Source organism: Dama dama, chromosome 28, assembly GCF_033118175.1.
Source record: "Dama dama isolate Ldn47 chromosome 28, ASM3311817v1, whole genome shotgun sequence".
Taxonomy (NCBI): domain Eukaryota; kingdom Metazoa; phylum Chordata; class Mammalia; order Artiodactyla; family Cervidae; genus Dama; species Dama dama.
In genome coordinates, this window is record NC_083708.1 from 50,807,908 (window position 1) to 50,828,362 (window position 20,455).

At 40.7% G+C, this 20,455-nt stretch overlaps 1 protein-coding gene across 4 annotated transcripts in view; it reads right to left on the reverse strand.

The window, feature by feature from the left end:
- Positions 1-20,455, reverse strand: part of KLHL32 (kelch like family member 32) — a 215,989-nt gene that overhangs the window by 45,863 nt on the left and 149,671 nt on the right. For 2 of the 4 annotated variants that reach the window (XR_009690978.1, XM_061131888.1), the window contains exon 6: positions 17,759-17,974. Coding sequence is in view for 2 of the 4 variants with exons in the window: in XM_061131888.1 (XP_060987871.1) it covers positions 17,759-17,974 (216 nt within the window). In the remaining 2 variants the exon portion in view is untranslated. Of the gene's footprint in view, positions 1-17,758; positions 17,975-20,455 lie in introns of those variants that run through there. The other 2 variants (XM_061131890.1, XM_061131891.1) reach the window with 2 other exon arrangements.

Sequence of the window (20,455 nt, forward strand, 5' to 3'; positions counted from 1 at the left end):
GTCAAAGTGCATGTGTACACAGGCCCACACAGAAATGAAATGATCTCAGCCAAAGAACACACATTTCAAACTTGTAAGGAGGCTGCTTCCAGGTGTTATTTATTTAAAATCCCAGAATGAGATTTTATTTAGAAATGAAAATATTTAATAAACTAGTCACGTAAAGTTTTACTTCAGGAGAGGCTTTAAATATACCATCCCCATATCTAAAACATACAAAGTTTTTTAGGTGGGAAGAATGTCCCTCGGGACAATAAAGACAATCAACATCACCGATGCAGGAAAAATGAAACCCATTCCTGGTCTATTCACACTTAGCAAAATATAAGTACATTTAGAAAATAGCTTCTTATACTTGACTTAAGTGGTCTAATAATGGTCTGAGCCAAAAGATAATACTCATCTATTAACTGCCGATGGCATCAGAATATCACCTGATACTAGACTGATGGGTGAAACTTCTAAGTAAGGTATTAGTGATGCACATTTATATATAAGTAAGATATTAGTGATGCATATTTATATACGATGTCATTCTGGAAATAAAAGGGACAGTGCATGCGGTGGTGAGATATTAAGCTTATATTGTCAGAACAACACAGGAAAATCGGAGAAAACCAACTTGGTCAAAGAAGAAAATCCTACGGTATCCTGCTGGCAACAGGGAGCAGAAGTGACCCTCCCTGGGTCACACCATCTCACATCATCTCCCAGGTACTGCAGGCAATGAGGGCGCATTATCAGGGTGAAGTCAACTGAAAGGACAGGGAAACTCCGATGCTTTTTTCCCACCGCTAACTGGTACATGCCCACGGAGGTGGGTGTGACACAGTGAAAAGGAGAAAAGGTTTCTTAAAGTATCTGAGCGTTTATGAAAAACACAAATATACTGAGCCTAGGTTTCATCATCTGTAAAACAAAGATGATGTTATTTACGTCACAGTGTCCACATAGGACTGAGTGAGATAACATGTGAGAGTGCTTGGAAAACTATGACATTTAGACAATAAACAGAATTATTATGATGGCAATGAGCCACCAAGAGATGGAGCTAATTCTCAGTTCAATTATCCTTCTGAATTCACGTTAAAGCCAGCACATTCTGACAATTTTTACATAAAAAATGTTGTGCAATATTGACATAAATTTTGAGAGATCTCTAGAGATGATAAGGAATTTGCTACACTATTAAAATACTTCACATTATAAAATGATGGTAAAATCACAGCAGATAATCTGTTGCAGATTAAAATCTAGCCCTTAAGATGAGCCTATTTCTACACCAATGAATTCAATAATTCTAACCCAGTAATTAAAGACACAGGATTTTTGTTAAATTTCAAGTAAGAGAAGAACGAATGAGTGGATGAACAAATGAATGAAAAGAGAGACACAGACATAAACTTAGTTGTCTCTGCATAACAGTCAGTTTATATTCACTTTCTTTACTTGGTTTGAGTGTCCCATTAAAAATATTTGAATTCAAGTCCATCAGTTCCCTTAAATCTCAACTCAGTTAACTTAGTGCAAGGAAATTATATGTATACACTAATCTATCTGACTTGAGAAAACTAAAATAATGATTGATTAAGTTGATTACTTTCTTCTTTTTTTGGCCCTGGGGTAAATGATATAATCATGAATCTTTTAGTATTTTTATTCATCCATTCCTCAATTTATTTTTTTTAAATTTGTATTTCTTTTATGATAAACCAAGAATTCTCTTACTTTATTGTGCAGTCTGCAGGACATTAGTTCTCCGACTAGGAATTATACCTGCACTGGAAGCAGGAGTTTTAACCACTGGACACCAGGGAAGTCCCTTCAATTTCCTATTGAGTGTCCATTGTGTGCCAGGAACTTACCCAGTGAGAAGGAAATTCTCACACTCTCTCTCTCTCTCTCTCTCTCTCTATATATATATATATATATATATATATATATATATATATATATATACACACAGTCTTACTTGCCATTCATTTCCAAATTCTGTTAGTCCCATATAAGTCAAGCCTTACTCTTGACCTCAAGTGTCTTGACGTATCCCTGTAAAATATACTCAGGAGTATGGAATTCAGTTCAGTTCAGTCAGTTCAGTCGCTCAGTCGTGTCCGACTCTTTGCGACCCATGAATCGCAGCACACCACGCCTCCCTGTCCATCACCAACTCCTGGAGTTTACTCAGACTCATGCCCATCAAGTCGGTGATGCCATCCAGCCATCTTATCCTCTGTCGTCCCCTTCTCCTCCTGCCCCCGGTCCCTCCCAGCATCAGGGTCTTTTCCAATGAGTCAGCTCTTCGCATCAGGTGGCCAAAGTATTGGAGTTTCAGCTTCAGCATCAGTCCTTCCAATGAACACCCAGGACTTATCTCCTTCAGGATGGACTGGTTGGATCTCCTTGCAGTCCAAGGGACTCTCAAGAGTCTTCTCCAACACCACAGTTCAAAAGCATCAATTTTTCGGCACTCGGCTTTCTTCACAGTCCAACTCTCACATCCATACATGACCACTGGAAAAACCACAGCCTTGACCAGACGGACCTTTGTTGGCAAAGTAATGTCTCTGCTTTTTAATATGCTATCTAGGTTGGTCATAACTTTCCTTCCAAGGAGTAAGCATCTTTTAATTTCATGGCTGCAGTCACCATCTGCAGTGATTTTGGAGCCCCAAAAAATAAAGTCTGACACTGTTTCCACTGTCTCCCCATCTATTTCCCATGAAGTGATGGGACCAGATGCCATGATCTCAGTTTTCTTAATGTTAAGCTTGAATTAGGGGAAGAAAAATCCTACAGTTTTAGAAGCTTCAGTCTATTGTAGGCAGATTATCAGACACAAGGAAACACCATCTTTTAATGTTGCCATGTCCCTTATGGGTGTTTTAAATATTGCTGGTACATTTATACATTTTAAAGTTTGTTTTGTTTTATTTTAAAGCTGTTTAATTTGTAAACATGCCCTGGAGCATCCTGAGAGCATCAAGCCTTTGAATATTTCTTTATGAACTGACTCAATAATAATGAATCAATTACAGGTTCACTAGCACATACACTCCCCACCTGAAATGAAACCTTTAATGACCAAAAGGAGCTCACAGGCCTAAGCAGCTGCCCCAGGTCACAGACATAGAGACAGTCAAATCCCTCAAATAAGGGTACCGTGATGAATTTGATGTTCAGGAAGTACTTAAGCTGCAGGTAAGGGTTAATGCTAGCAGCCTCCAAAGAAAAAGAAAAGAATCCTCAAAGGTTACTTTAAACTTAATTTAGAGCTGAGAGTACAGTGATTGGAGTGGGGAACCCACTATCTGGAGCACATGACTAAACATAGTCAGGGGCCAGCCTCTATTAACAGGGGATAGTAAGTGGTGGGCTGGGGTACCAGGGCCTACACTCAGTAAGTTGCAAAGAACACACATAGATGCCATGCTGACCACTAAACCCCCTTCACCATGTGAATTTCAGCCTGGCTACTAATGTGTGAAAAAGATACTTCACACTGCATTTTTCACCTTCATTTCATCACAGTATAAATAATGGGGAACACAGAATCCTCTATTCATACCCTGAAGCACCTTTGAATATAATATAAAAGTGATATTTTTTTTCAAAAAAGATACACTCTTTTCAGCACAATTATGATTTTTTTTTGAGTGGAGGAGGTGACTTAGAAAGCCAATCTGCAATAGCCATGTATGGAAAATGGATAGTTACATATAGATGTAGTTACGTAAAGAAGATTGAGTGCTGAAGAATTGATGTTTTTGAACTGTGGTGTTGGAGAAGATTCTTGAGAGTCCCTTGAACTGCAAGGAGATCAAACCAGTCCATTCTAAAGGAAATCAACCCTGAATATTCATCGAAAGGACTGATAATGAAGTGCCAATATTTTGGCCACCTGATGCAAAGGCCGACTCATTGGAAAAGACCCAGATGCTGGGAAAGATGGAAGGCAGGAGGAGAAGAGGGTGGCGGAGGATGATAAGGTTGGATATCATCACCGACTTAATGGACATGAATTTGAGTAAACTCTGGGAGATAGTGAAGGACAGAGAAGCCTGCGTGCTGCAGTCCGTGGGGTTGCAAAGAGCTGGACATGACTTAGTGACTGAACAGTGACAAGGGAAAATGGGTGTGTGGGGAGCCAGGCCCAGTGCAGGAGAACCAGCGGCTTGACAATCTCAGAAAACCTATGGGGGGAGGGCTGCAGCGGGCGAAGGAAGGAGCACCAGGAGGAATGACCATTAGCTGTGATCCTCAGAGAAGAAGCATGTTTCAGTCCCATGGCCTGGTGTCCAGAAGGAAATCTGGAAGTATTTGCTGAAGGAGAAAAACATTTTTTTTTTTCTGGTTAGCAAAAAAAAAAAAAAAAAAAAATTTGCTGAAGGAATTATGAGAGACTGCAGTATGAAGAAGTCACAGACCCAAGACATCGTGACCACATTCGGAGGAATAACGCGTTGAAACAAGAAGGGGGACCTTGAAGGTGGAGACAGAAGGGCTGAAGAGGAAAGAGAAACTGGCACCAGTAAGCAAGCCCAGCCCTGGGAGCAGAGGCCAGGAGGTGAGGTGTGAGACACTCTGGGCCCCTGTGACGGGGACATCACTGCTGAGGGGATGCGGTCCCAGTGAACAGAGGCGCCACGAGAGCGCAGCTCTGGGAGTGTGGCGGGGAGCTCATAAGGACACAGAGCAAGTTCTTTATCTTTAGACATTAGTTTCCCACAAAGGGTTCAGCAGGCTGGGGGAAGGTAGAAACACAGTCAGGCTTGGACCAAAAACGATTTGAAATAATGCTATACTTCAAAAAAAAAAAAAAATTTTTTTTTCTTTGCTTTAGTCTCATTAATTTGCAAACAGAATAAATCTAAAAATAAAAGATAGATACCACTGTGGCAAGTCATCTTATTTTTTAAATACTAAAAAAGAAAAAAACCTCTCGTGACTGATTTGGCTGAGACTTTTCTCCCCTAATTACCTTTTTATTCTCTACTGCTGAAATAAAAACAAGACGTAACTAATCAGTAATTTTACTAAGCATCCCTGAGGGTGATTTTATCCATGCTATCCAGAGAGCTAAACAAAAATAATTATTCGTGGTCTAGTGCAATGAAGAATCTCGTTAGACTATATATACATACATGCACGACCCTATTCTCATATATTTTTAAATATTTTAAACAGCACTGTTACTTAAATAAGGGCTGCCTTAAAACAGTAACTGAATTAAATGACTTAATTCATTTTTTTGAGCCTGTTCACGTGAGACTGAATTATCACTTAATGACTCCCTTTACCATTCAAAAACGAATAGCTTTTTTTTAAAGCAAGAAATAATGTGAAAATGGAACACTCGAAGTAAAATTATAATCATTATGATGCTGTCACTTTAACATCTATACACTTAATTGTTTTACAACTGACATGTTAAGAAAAAATGTCCCACAGCTAAGTAAGAAATATGCTGCTGAATGATCACAGTGTGGGAGGGAGGACCCGAAGACAACATAAATGAAAACGCCGAAGAGTGAGTCTGGCTTTCAGGTCCCTAATCTATGAGACCACTATGCAGAGCTTGGAGACAGAAAGGAAGGCTTTCCTTTATTTTTCCTTTTCCTTTATTTTTTGTTTTAAAAGGTGTGCATAAAAGAGGACTGAAATGAGCTATGCATTGTAAACACCAGCACTATTACATGCCTGCATCTTTTTTATCCTATGCTTCAAAAAAGCAACAAGATTAGGTGCTGGGATGATACAAATTGAAATTTGCAACTTTTAATAACCTTGGTTGGTCTGTGGACAAATATCTGTCTCCCCAGCTCAACCCCTCCCCTCATGCCTCCCAAGGAGGGAAAAGGAGTCTGACGCTGCCCTTGGAAACAAGGATTCATCAGACTGCTGTGAGACATGCTGGTGAGAGGAACGTGAGGAGGCTGGAGCCTTCAGTTCATATGTGCGCCCATTTTGCATTTCCCAGCCTTGCCGGTTGGTGTAAGCAATGGTGCACAACTGTGGGAGCGGCTGCCTTAGCAAACTGGCCAGAGTACCCCTGTCATTTACACTCCCCCACCGCACAACCAGGATGGGAACATTTGCTCTATTGGAAGGCAGCGATAAGGACGGATTTTTTAAAGTTTCCATTTTTAAGTGAAAATGAAAGAAAAATGCTCTTCTAGATGTGTTGTGCCTTTGAGCTCCATTTGAAAAAAGAAAAAAAAAAAAAAAAAAGGCAGAGAAAGCTGCTGTGAAGGTCAGTGAGTGAAAGAACTTCCTCGGGGCACAGAATAAATTAAATCCCAAGGAAAAAATAAAATGTGATTTCCAGAGTGCGACGCACAAACTCCAAATGACAATGATTGACAGCCAAACTATATCCGTGCAATATCCAAGACTGCACGTTCTCATTTACCTCAGTGTAGCCAGCAAGCGCCCATTAAACATCCGTCTGATGCCCAAATTAACCTTCTTGGCAAACTGAAAGAGGCACAAACTATCATAATCAACCTTTCATTATCACAGCAGCCTCTAGTTAAAGGGTCAGAATAATTGTGCCATCAGAGCCTTGATTGTTTTCAATCAACAGACGGCTGGAGTGACAGCTCCGTGATGGAGGGGTCTGATGAAACCGCACCAGGCCTAATCAGAGCAGATGAAAGGAAGGCATGATTGGTGCAAATCAACAGTCGTGCCTCTCCTTTTCATTTACAATCTGAAATTACTCTTAAATTTGTGCGGCTCTTTTTTTTTTTCCTCCCTTATGAGCACCACTGAAAGAATGTTTGACTTATTATGAGTTCTGACAGTGCAGAGTTATAAAACACAGGTAAGGTTATCAGCTGAGGCTCTAAGTGGGTATTCACCATAATTCTAACAAATTCACTCTTGAAAAGCACGGAATGACTAAAAAGGCTGCCAACGACCTAACCTCTCAGTGCTGTTTGATTAACAGACCCATTTATTCCACTGGCATTCTAAACCGAGCGCAGAAATATCTTGTAAACGTTTTCTCTCAAGCCCTCTGGTCTGCTGACTTCAGTACCAGTTTCTCTGCCCCAAATCCTTTCCCGTTCTCGAGGACCACCACATTTGGAGCTCAAAGGCGCTCATCCATCAGAGGGTACAGATCAAATAAGGGTGATTTCGAGTCAGGAACACGTAGCTGAACTGGGAACCACAGGGGCAGGTGGAACCTACCAAACCTATGCTGACGTTAAAAAGAATAGTTGAGGAAAAGGAATAAAAATTTCTGTGATAGGCCAGGCGAAATTTGGCACAAAGAGATCTGGAAAAAATGGAGATGATTTTTGCTGCATTCATGTGGCAACTACACAGACTATCGTCGTTAATATTCTTAAATAATTTATGATAATAGAATATACACCTGGAGTAGCAAAAATAAGTTTCTAACTTCTAGTTTCTTCTTTCATCTTGGGATCAACCAGCCAATCATGAGAGCATTATGATTCAGGTCAACAGTGTAAAACAAAGGAAAGTTTTTTAGCTGTAAAAATTAACATGCATGCAATCTGTGATGTGCGTGTATGTGTCTGTCTACCCGCAAGTGTGTTTGTGTGTGTGATGTGAAACCCACCTGTATGTGTTTAAGAGACAGGGGGCAGGATAGCTTTTAAACTCTACACTCAAAACTTTTACATAAAACTTATTAGGCCATTTTATTTGCTAGACTCTGAGTTGGAATGATACAACAAGGGTACATAATAGACAAAGTAAAAAGAATTATTAAAAACAGCCTGGAATTTTCCATGCAGTATTTAGTCTCCTCATAGCTAGATCTCTTTTTTTTTTTTAAAAAAAAATATGGAATGCTTCACGAATCTGCATGTCATCCTTGCTAGATCTCATTTTATGGGTCAAGTGCTCACCACAAAAGTATCAAGAATGTACAAAATTTCCATAGTTCTACTTACATGTACATATACCTCAAACAGGATATTGCTAAATTTGCCATATGACTTTCTAGCATCCCAAAGTTTTCATTCTGACTGTTTTTAGGAGACAACTCTCTTAGAAAGATATCTGGCAAGTGGTTCAAACACAATTATTTTACAAAACCACCTTCGCTCTCCCACCACCTTCTCAGGCGGCCCATCCTATCACAGCCGTCTTACTTGTGGTGTGTGCACAGGGGCCTCCAACAAGCTTTGTTAATGACCAGGCTCTGCATCTCCCGAGGGTTCCCTTCTTCTCCCTGAGGAGCACTGGTCTTTTAAGGCACAGATGTCCCTCTGCCCAGAAGGTAGTTTGTATACTGGTCAGTTAAGAGTGGCTTTGGGGGACTTCCCTAGTGTTCTAGGGGCTAAGACGCCGAGCTCCCAATGCAGGGGGCCCCGGTTTGATCCCTGGTTGGGGAACTAAATCCCACATGCCGCAACCAAGACCCAGCACAGCCAAACAAATAGATAAATAAAAATATATATTAAAAAAGAAAAAAAAAGAGTGGCTTTGGGACACTGTCAGCACGTGGGATTTAAGAGAGAATTTCCTTAGCTGGTTCACAGACCAGGAGGATGAAAAGCAGGCCGACCTGGGTCAGTGTCTGTTCTAACCTCTTGAATCCAAGAGGTGTGGAATTCATCGTTCGAAGCACTACACAGCCCCTCTACGTGGCTTAAATCGTACAAGAGATGGGAAGAACAGAAAGATTCTTCAGGAGAGCCGGCAGCCTGACAAATCAATCCCTTTGTTTACTTTATTATTTACTGTCTGTGTTGGGCTTCACTCCGGAGCATACAGTCCCAGCAGTGAGCAGAATAAGAAATCGCTTACAGCCCTCGGCAGGTTCAATGTTATTCTCACAGCCAAAGAGAGGGATGTCTAAAGTCTATTTGCCTCTTAACTAAGCGTTGTCCTTTCTGGATGGAGAAATCTAGTTTTACTTTCAGCTGTGAGTAATTTCCCCTTGTGATTGGCTGACTTATAGTCAATTTAGTATAATTAATGCCAAATTACATTGTAATTCACCTAGAATTACAAATTAAAAGCTATATTAAGAGCAAATGAATTAATCAAAATTAATGATATTATGCTCACTTGTTTTAAAGTGTTAATAAGATAGGTCCCCCTAAAACATTTAAACTTCAGCGCACCATCCATCACTGACTTCCTTGTGTGGCCAGAGGAGCTGGTGTGTGGGCATTTCTCATCAACAAGAACACACACAAAGAAGATAAGTGTATTCAGCCTCCAGCTGGCCTGGCTCTTTTTAGCTTCTGTTCTTGAAACATAAGTAGTATCTGTACCATTTACTGAAACTGACTTCCTATAGACAAAGAGGAACAATGCAAAAGCCTGTGCTATTTATCTTTAAAACTCATCAAAGATTTTTTACCTAAGAGAATTTTTCTTTCTGATTATGTTTTGTCTACTGGAATATTGAAATCTGTTTTCATTGTCCAATGTGGCACCCCCAAGTAACAAAGAGGTGGTCCTATTAAAGAGGAGAACCTCAACTATTCATATATCTGAAGACTGCCCATGATTACTATCTTAGAATGGCCACCTTTCCCCTTCAGGTAAGTTGAGAGATGTTATTCTTTAGTTTTACCTGTAGCCAAAGTCCTGGAGGCAGGGGTGAGTGAAGCAGAGTGAAAGGATGTCGGCATTTAAAAATAAATGCCAAAGGTTCCCCAGACATCTCTTTGTTGTATAAACAAACCTAGAGCCTCTGGGTCATTCCATGGCTAAGTTGAGAGCCTCTCCTCTAGAATACCCAGAACAGGCAACCTCCATGGTCTGATATGGCCAACTGGCACAAACACCATGGCCACGGGCACCCAACTGGCCTGGTAAGGATTCCTATAGAGATAGTCTGGCAATGAAGGACATGGGGTACAGGCTCATTTCTACCAGAAAGACACTATCATTTATCAGTGTTAATAAATTTTTTTCTCCCTTTCTCTTAAATCCCACATGTAGGCCATTACCTAGATGTAATTTTCTACTACATAAATTTCTCAATTTTAATATTCAGGTATAAAATGAAGATATCAGGATTAATAATTTCCATCTGATCCATCCTCACTCTCACAACAGTCTGAAGACTTTCCATCACTCAGTCTGCAGGGCTGCAACAGAAATAACCGTGTTCTAAGATCTTTTTCACACTGATCGAAATCTCCTGGTCGGATTTTAAGTGATCCTCCACTGTGGGATGTCTCTTCCTGCACTTGATCACTCTGTACCTGCAAGGAATGGAAGGTGGTTCCCAACCTCTGCCAGAGTCCTCCCTTCACTCCTTCTCACCAAACCATCTAGAGCCTCAATTTTCCAGGCTCTGAGAAAAGAAAGACCTTCAGCAACACTTTTTTGTATGACTTTTATTAAGAGTCATTTTTGCAACTTCCCACAAAGCAGCACAACAGGTGAGAGAGAAAACTGGTAATTTATTAGGACATGTAGACTGCTGGCTCACGCATTATAGAGCAACAAATCGGTTTGCCTTCTGAGAACCTGGATCAGGTACGCTGAGTTCCTGTCTTCCTAGTGACTTGAGTATTTGAAGAGGACACAGTGAGACCTCCACTGAAACCATACTGTGAAGGGAGTCAATCACTTGTCCTCCGTGAGTTTTCGCTTCCTCACCTGTTAAAATGTGAGTGAGCGTTGCCTTATCGACCTTAACAAGGCTGATGGGAGACTTGAATGAAATGATGTGTGTAAAAATGCTTAAAATGTATAAAGCTCTCTAAGGATTGTAAAAATTATTATTGCTGTTATTATTATTGATGAACTTCTGTGCCTGGCCTCGAGGTTTCTACCTCATGTTTAGCATACAGTTTGGGTTTTATTTTTAAATCCCTGATAACGCAGGTAGCAGCAATATGACTGCAGGCTACCAATGCATAAGTAATAGTCTCCAGTCATCTTTTTCCTTCTCACAGCAGCAACAACAAAAATATCAGTCTGGAAACAACATGAATCACAGTGAAAATTAGAAGCAGAGAACATAAATATGTCATATCTCATAAATCACCTTGTTGTTCTGTTGTGCTCATTTAAAACAAAATAAAAGGAAGGAAAAAGAAACTATTAACTCATGGGAACGGCAGCCCATGAATACAAGTCAGGTCTCCCGTAATTTCTGATAATCACTGCCCTGCACAGCCTCTTGACAGCGCACAGCTCCAGCACGAGGATTAGCTGGAGCGAAGTCCCTCTGAAACGAACGTGGCGTGCGTCTCTCCAAGGCACACAGTCCAGACGAGCAACAGCAGGACCACTAGCCAAGCTCCTCGGGGATGAGTCCTCACAAGGAATGAGCTGCATGTAGATCAGGACAAGTGACTGACTACACACTCTGGCCCCTCTGAGCACCAAGACCTGAAATAGCAGAAGGGCTCAGTGTCCAGCTGGGGGCACTCCCAGGATCCAACATCCTCCTGGCACAGCGCTATTTGGGATGTGAACGAACCACTCTTTATTCTCAGTGTAGCATCTAGGAAAAAGGAAGTGAAGATGCCCTCATCACATTTGCAGAAAAGACTGTAAGTATCTGGGAGGGACTGCCAGAAGCTTCAGGAAGAAAACTGAGAAATGGTACAGATTTAGTTAAGATGCCCAGAAAGGGCCTCTCTGAAAAAATGCTAATGTTACACGCATATATGAAATTAAACTGAGGAAGGGTAGGGATATAATGAAAGACTGTAATTAGGGGGTGGGGATAAGAGTTCTCAGGCCACAATATTTTATTTCATTTCCAGCTACCAAGTGTAAGAATGAGGACACTACTTATGGAGCTTTTTGATTAAATGGTCACCCACGGTCTAATTTTTTTGAGGCTTGGACTCTACTGCAGTGATTGACAAAGGTCTGCAAAGCTGTTTAAGAGAGTACGTACAGTGAACAAAAATGAACAGTGAGGGACTTCCCTGGCGGTCCAATGGCTAGACTCCACTGCGTTCCCAGTGCAGGGGGCCTGTGTTCGATTCCCAGGCAGGGAACTAGATCCCACACGCCACAGCTAAAAAAGACCCCACATGCTGCAACTAAAACCAGTGCAGCCAAATAAATAAATAAATATTTTTTAAAAAGAATTAACAATGAATAAAGCACTGAAGAAAAGGGAAAGGGATACTGGGTGATGCTCATATGTCCAAGCAAAAGAAATTCGTTTTCCAATCCACCCATACCATTTCAACACACCCCAAATTAGCAAAGAAATCACTACTGTATTTGGCAGAGGTCAGTCCCCACTGGGAAGCAATCAGGCAGTGGGTGGGGGTGTGCAGTTAAGCAGAGGCAGCAGAGAGTCAGAGTCAGCCACAGGCCACAGGCGTGAAGGCGCAGAGCTGGCGACCACCCCTTCAACCTGCTGGCACCACGCCAGGGAACAGGGACAGCCAAGCCCTTCCTGATTTCAAGTCACAGGACCAACCTGATGTACCTCTGTGTCCACCACACCCCAAGTATTTTTGCGCTTCAGTTGTGAACTTGGGAGCTATGGGGCAAAGTGGGAAAAACCCAAGAATGAGAAGACGTGAATTTGATCTCTAGCTCTGTTACTTCACGTTCCCCATTTGCACCACAGGAGCACAAAGCAATGCAAAATGCAGGCGCATTCTGGAAACCAGGATGTGATATTCAAACGTGAAGTGTTACGATAGTATTCTTGGACACACAGTACTGTCTGAAGTCCTTCCTTCTCCCTGGCCAGGGGTGCATCTGGGACAGTTTATCATCTTAGAGATAAAAGACGAACGCTGAGCACATCGCTAGTGTTCTCTATTTTCCAACTATAAAGGGACAGTAGCTTTTTGTTTGGGTTCACTTTCTGGGACTCCTTTTGAGGGAAATGATTAAATCAAACCTAAGGTGGGTAGTTTGTGGAGTAGATAAAAGCCCAGGAGGGGCCTGTCAAAAAAATCACTGCATCAGAGGTTGTTGACTACTCTAAACAATATGTGACTTACATCTCTAGAGATATAAAGTGAATGTGTTACTAACAGTATGACTTACAGAAGGAAATTTCCAACTAAAACACAAGAAAAAAAATGCTGTTTTAAAAGATGAAATTCATTTCGTATACCAATTTTCTTAGAATAAATCCAGCCTTTTATAGGAATAGTAGGATGCCTTATTATCCATTCAATACATTTTAATATGAAAACTATACATTATTGTTTTTAATTCATTATTTATAGAGTGTAAGAGAACAAGAAGGCAGCATTCAACACAAACCCTACAGGTACAGCCTCTGGCTCTGGGGATGAAGAATCAAAGACAAATGTAAACATGATTACCTACTCCAATCCCCCCAGCCCCAAACCACATGACATGGTTCATGGTTCATCTTTGCCCAACTAAAACGGGACATGACTGGGATAAAAAAGACTTTCCCTGCCAAGATCTGGTCTTGTCTGACATCAGTGATGTGACCACTGAATCGTCTGCTCTTATTATCTACTGAAGTCCAGGCAAAGTTAGGCTCAAAATATGAGGAGGAGCCCTCAAGCCATGGTTAGTAAAGGATGAAAACCACTGATGTATAATTAACACTTATTAAATAATAAGTGCTTTTCACTGAAAGTAGGAAATAGTTAATTAAGAATTAACAATAAACAAAACTTTTCCCTGTTCAGAAATAAAGCTAAGCTAAATCTCTCTAACCCAACAACTGAACACATTTAAACAGCTTTTTATCCCAGGATCTAACTTCTAAAACTGTGCTGAGCACATAATAGGTATACTATAAATACTCATTTGTAATTCAACAATCTACTGTACCCATTTTTAAATATCCTTGTTTCTGCTACTTCAGAGACGAAATAATAATCCAGAGAGCTGGGTAATGGTTTAAATCCGGAAGGATCCCTCCCAATTGGGGTGAGGATTAGGAGAGGGAAATGCAGTTAGCTAGCTTGTACTCTGTCTTACATTTAGTGGTTTGGGCCATTTAGTAGGTGCTCAGTTTATACTAATGGATAGGAACTTCCCTGGCAGTCCAGTGGTTAAGACTCAACACCTCAAACACAGGGGTTGTGGGTTTGATACCTGGTCAGGGAACTAGGATCCCACATGCCATGTGGTGCAGCTGAAAAAAAAAAAATACTGATAGGTGGACAGCCACACTTTCTCCCTACACTAGCAAATACAAGAATTTACATAATATATAGGTTTTTCTACAAAGCACACTGTCACAGAAGGTAACTTCCCCTTTATTCTCAGGAAAGAGACTGCGGTAAAAAAAAAAAAGAAAGGGCAGAGAGTATACCTTCCTGAGGAAAAAACAGATTATCCAGTACCTCCTATGAAATGAGAACAGACCCAATATGTGGGAGTGGAATGGAAATGTTTCATGGTTTCACTCTAAGTTTTAGAGCAGGACCCCTGGCTCAGTAGTCTTAAACTATTATGTTGAATCTAAGGAGAGAAATGTAACAGGTCCCTGCTGAAACAAAGTCCTAAGTCAAAGCTAAAACCTGAAAGCAAAATAAAACTGGTGGAGATTTGCCAGGTCAGGGATGCCAGTGACCTCACGCCCCATGCTTCCTCCTCTGCTGATTGGCTCGTTTTTAGTCTCCTCTTTCTTTGAACCCAATAACCAATTTGGTATCTTTCATCTGGAATCTGAGAAATTGCTGGCCTTGAACTCTAACACCAAATTGTTGAGCTGAATTGAACTGAATTAAAAAAAAAAAAAAGATTTTTTGAGGGGACTTCTCTGCCTTTATATATCCAAAGTGTATACATGTAAAGTCTCAACTGTACCTGTGGATATAAAGTGAAGTTAATGAATAGACCCAGCAGTTTCAGGCTATGGAAGGAAGAAAATAATTGTTTAGGGGGGATGAAGAAGCCTCTGTGAGAGAGAAGACTTAATATATTAAGTTTCAAAAGGTCAGGTAGAAGAAAAGAGAGCAGACAAAAAGCATAATCTCAGGGGATTTCACAGGTTTTTCAGATGCACAGAATGGTTATCACGGGCTTTAGCACATTTTAGCAGGAAAGGGACTGGATAAGGGACAGCAGGAAAAAGAAAAAAAAAAGTCTGTTCAGTCAGGATAAAGTGACAGTTCTTATGACATGTCTTTAGAGCCAAATTGTGTGAAGTATGGTGAATAATAAAAATTGGGCCTTTTGCCAAATGAAGTGGATATCCCAGATTACATTACCAGTAGACCAGAGTGGAAGAGCCACATGTGTAAGGGTGTATGTGTGTGTTTACTGAGCGCTCACAATAAGTCACCAGCTGCAAATAATCAAACCGCACCATCCCTTCATCCGCTTTCCTATTACTTGTCCTACTTTGTGCCAATTTTCTGTTTCCTCCCCAACACCCCTAAGATTCACTGTTCTTCTTTAAGACATGGGATAGGGATTTGTCAAAGTCAATGAGCACTTTATTACAGTGAGAACGTTCCGTAATGAACAATTCAGCAATTTAATGAGATTCTGTAGATCTGTCTCCAACCTGTCCATCAAGTTTCACTTCTATAAAGTCACCCTGACACTAATCCTCTGGCATACCCAATCTTCACCCTGGGCTGAATATTAGATTCTTCCCTGGTATATTGCATTACCAGTATAACCTCAGCAAAAATGATGAACTTAACTATACTTGAGGTGATATAACTGGACTGATCTGATTTTTCTCTATTGGGTTGAGTACAAGGGAATTACTTATTTACTAAGATAATGCAAAAACAGTTTCTTATTGCCCGTTGAATGCCTAAATTGATAATATTTCTGTGAGTCTTTTAATTCTTTCTTTAGTACCAGGTCTAAGAAAATATTGCCTGCAGCAGAAAGCAGCTTTTGAGATTCTACATTATAACATTAGTAACCTTTAGAGAGGCAATTACAGTAACTCCTATGTGAATAGCATGAAATTTTGGGACACTCGCACATCTGTACATTACCATGTTGATATCGGGCAGTGCTTTCAACCATGCCACAAAAAGAGACAGAAGCCACAGGGATGGCTGGCCCACATCTCAATTTGGTTAGAAATAATCAAATGCAGAATTCATTCTAAGTCTTTTTCCCTTTGGGAAGTCAAGAAAAATATGACAATCCCTCACTTTGAATTAACCAGAGTAATTCTGATGATCTGTGCTTTCCACAGATAATTAAAATTCATAGCCCAAACTCATCCTCACCAACACTTCTGACCTCTGCCTGAACAAACATTATGAGATATACCTAAGAAGCAGAAAATAATTTGTGGCTTGTTTTTTTCACTTATATTTTCTTGTCAAGACAGCATGGAATACTTGAAAGATGAGGGCAGGTGTCAGCAAACATGGATTTGAAGCCTGGCTCTGCTCTGTAACCCTGAGGCAAGACACTGAAGCCTCACCTTGCTTGTCCGGAGGATGGAACGACAACAGCCATCCTTCGGGCCTGTTGTGATGATAAGTTAGTAAGTTTGCAAAGAGCCTGGGTCCTGGAAGGCCCTCAGTACACCACGGCTCTCATCCTCACTGGTGGAAAAAGTGGTGAAGAGGAAAGTTGCTGATTAAAGTAAGATAAAGAAATTCGGGAGAAAGGCATCAGGAAAATTAGCCATCAGTAGAATCAGATGTGGGCTTCCCAGGTGACTCAGTGGTAAAGAATCTGCCTGCCAATGCAGGAGACGTGGGTTTGATCCCTGGGTCGGGAAGATCCCCTGGAGAAGGAAAATGGCAACTCACCCCAAGTATTCTTGCCTGGAGAATCCCCATGGACAGAGGAGTCTGACGGGCTATAGTCCATGGGGTCACAAAGAGTTGGACACGACTTAGCAATTAAATCACCACCACCAGAGAATCAGACATTGGATAATTCACAACTATCTATGACTCCATTTCAGCCAGAATTAAAGTATTCTCTGAATGTCTTTTGGTAAGATACAAGGTGCCTCATCAGCTAATAGAAGACTTCATATTTTCCCTTGTATGCTGTATATAAACATTTTCAAATGACCATGAACTCTTGAAGGTACGGAATCCAAGAAGTAACAAGATGGCTAGCCACTGCTTCAGAGAGGAAGATGGAAAGTATAAGGAGAAGTGGGGAAAGATGGACTCTGACTGTCCTTGGAAAACAGTCAGACTGTGGTGACTGTGTGGTGACAGTTTTCCAAAGACACTGTGTGGATTGTTCAAGTACAGTCACTGCAGATGAGCACAATGGATTTCAACGGGATAATCAACTTGAAAACACAAAAGATCCTCTGTCCCCTAAACAAAGGGTATCTGAAAGGAATGCTATGTCAGGCGAAAAGGCAGGGCATAGGAAAACAGCAACGAGCACAAAATGAAGGAAGGAAAGAGATTTTCCCAATGTGAAGCAGAAAGAGCTTCGTCTCATTTACGGTCCCAGCTGCTCTCTACTGCATGAAGGCTTGTTTCTGAACTGTTTACAGGAAAGCCCAGAATTTATTCTGATTCCATTGGTCTTAAATAGGCATAAATACCACTTTACAACCTGTCCTTCTCATATTCAGCTTCAGTAACTATGTTTGGCAAGAGGATAGAAACCCTTGACTCTTTCTGATGTCACCCCCTCAGGTTCTGGAAAGCCATGGTGAGGGTCTGAGGAATCTTGCCTGTGAGTCCCTCAGTTAAGCTGAGCGGGATGAAGCCTCAAGGGTTAGTGTTCTCCAATTACTTGCCCATCAAGGACATGACTTCTGAGACTTCAACTCCAATGTGGAGCAAACCAGACAAGATACTTGTCACTGTTCCTCAATCCCTTAACTTTTAATCATCCCACGACTTCGCGCCGGAGGAGGACCCATGCAGAGTGCCCTTACCTGCCAGATCTGCTCTTCGCTCAAGGAGGTCAGGCGGTCACTCTTCAGAACCTCCTGAAGCAGACAATAAGGCAGCGTTAGAATGTCCTCCGGCCGACTCTTCAGGAGCTCAGAGAGGTGTTTCACTAAGAAATCGATCACTGCCTTCTCCAACAAAGTGAGGTTAAAGAGGTCAGCAAGTCTGTACAGATCCAAGTAATTAAAGCTATTTAATTCCTGGGTGTCAAAAAAATAAAAATAAAAATGGAAAAAGATCTCTTAGAAATCAATCCAAGAAAGAATAAGCAAGAAATTCAGACTCCCTGAAGTTTGCATCACAGGAGTGGGAGAAAGGGAACTATACAAAACAACAAAATCCTCATGACGAGGATCTGGGCAGAGAATTGGTATTCTAGAATTTGACATTTTTTTCCCCTTCTTTTGCCCCTCTTAAAACCCATGTACTTTAAGACGTCTTAATAAAAGGTACCGAAAGGGGTTTCTGGTTTCACTGGCAAAAACGTTACTTTGCAACCTTTTAGGAACATTTTCCCAATGAAAACAATTTTTTCATTTTATAGCTCTCAGGTGATACATTTCTTCCACTAAAGATAAAATGAGTGCAGGTAGAATGGGAGCCCTACCCTTTTTCCAAAACCCCAAATTAAACACAGAGTTAAAAACAACTGACAATGAACTAAAACAAAGATTTTTACATGTAAAGTCTCAGGGAATGAGGAAATCTCCCAGAAAAGACTCCTGTCCTGAGTAATTCTATACTGAATCCACCTGAGATGAACGATTTATAATTGTTCTTTGCTTTCTGGAAGCCTCAACAATTCAGACAGTCAATGGCAACCTTTTCAGAGTTTCCGTAGCAATGCTTCATTGTGAGGGGGTGGGGTGGGATTTTACCTGTCTCTGCAAGTTCTCAAACTCATAGCCAAGCTATAAAATAATGCCCCCAGAAGCCAGAACATCTATGAAACCTCTGCCTTGTAACTCTGCAAGAACCATATTGGGAACGCAGGTTTGTTGATAGAAAACTTACCTATTTCAAGCAGACTGAAAGTAGGCTTTGTCCTAGTTCTCCTCATTTTCAACTTGCAATTATTATTACAATATTCTCCAATGACTTAAAGAGTGCAGAACACCATCAAATAGGTATTTTACTCCATTGATTGATTGATTTTCAACATGTATTATTACAATATTTCCCAGTAACTTAAGGAATGCAGAACACCATCAGATGGCTATTTTACTCCATTGACTGATTTATTTTCAACATACTTAGCCCTATTTTTAGTAATCTAAAAAGTATTAAGAACTCTTTCTAAAACCTATATATTCTAATGTATCTGTTTCCATAATAGTTTAAGGTTTAAAGGAATATGTTCTACTGCCATATGACCCAGCAATCCCACTTCTGGGCATACACACTGAGGAAACCAGATCTGAAAGAGACACGTGCACCCCAATGTTCATCGCAGCACTGTTTATAATAGCCAGGACATGGAAGCAACCTAGATGCCCATCAGCAGATGAATGGATAAGGAAGCTGTGGTACATATACACCATGGAATATTACTCAGCCATTAAAAAGAATTCATTTGAACCAGTCCTAATGAGATGGATGAAGCTGGAGCCCCTTATACAGAGTGAAGTAAGCCAGAAAGATAAAGAACATTACAGCATACTAACACATATATATGGAATTTAGAAAGGTGATAACGATAACCCTATATGCAGAACAGAAAAAGAGACACAGAAATACAGAACAGACTTTTGAACTTTGTGGGAGAATGTGAGGGTGGGATATTTCAAAAGAACAGCATGTATACTATCTATGGTGAAACAGATCACCAGCCCAGGTGGGATGCACGAGACAAGTGCTCCGGCCTGGTGCACTGGGAAGACCCAGAGGAATCGGGTGGAGAGGGAGGTGGGAGGGGGGATCGGGATTGGGAATACATGTAAATCCATGGCTGATTCATATCAATGTATGACAAAACCCACTGGGAAAAAAAAAAAAAAAGATCTGTACGGAAAAAAAAAAAAAAAAAAGGAATATGTTCTAAACTGGCACTGTCCAGCTTGGTAGCCTACTAGCCAGCCACATGTACCTATTCAGCATTTGAAATGTAGCGAGTGTGATTTGAGATGTGCTGTAAGTGTTACATATGGGCTTCCCAGGTGGCGCAGTGGTAAAGAATTCACTTGCCAATGCAGGACACGTGGGTTCAATCCCTGGGTTGGGAAGATCCCCTGGAAGAGGAAATGGCAACCCACTCCAGTATTGCTTGCCTGAGAATCCCAAGGACAGAGGAGCCTGGCGGGTTCCAGTCCCCGGGGTCACAGAGAGTCTGACATGACTGACTGAGCATGCATGCATGCATAATGTTAAATATATATGAAAGCAAAGAGTAAGAAAAATAGAATGTAAAATGTCTCATTAATAATTTTTATATTGATTATATCTTGAAATGGTATTACTCTGGATATAGTAGATTAAATATATTATCATTAATTTCACCTTTTTTTTTTTTACTTTTAATGCAGCTCCTAGAAAATTTAAAATTAACATATATGATTTCCATTATGTTTCTACTGTACAATGTTTTTCTAAATAATGAAAAGTATAGTGAAGATGTAAAAACAGGTCTCAGAGTAACAGCTGCATCATCATCACAGTCACCTGATTCTTTTTCTTTAGATTCT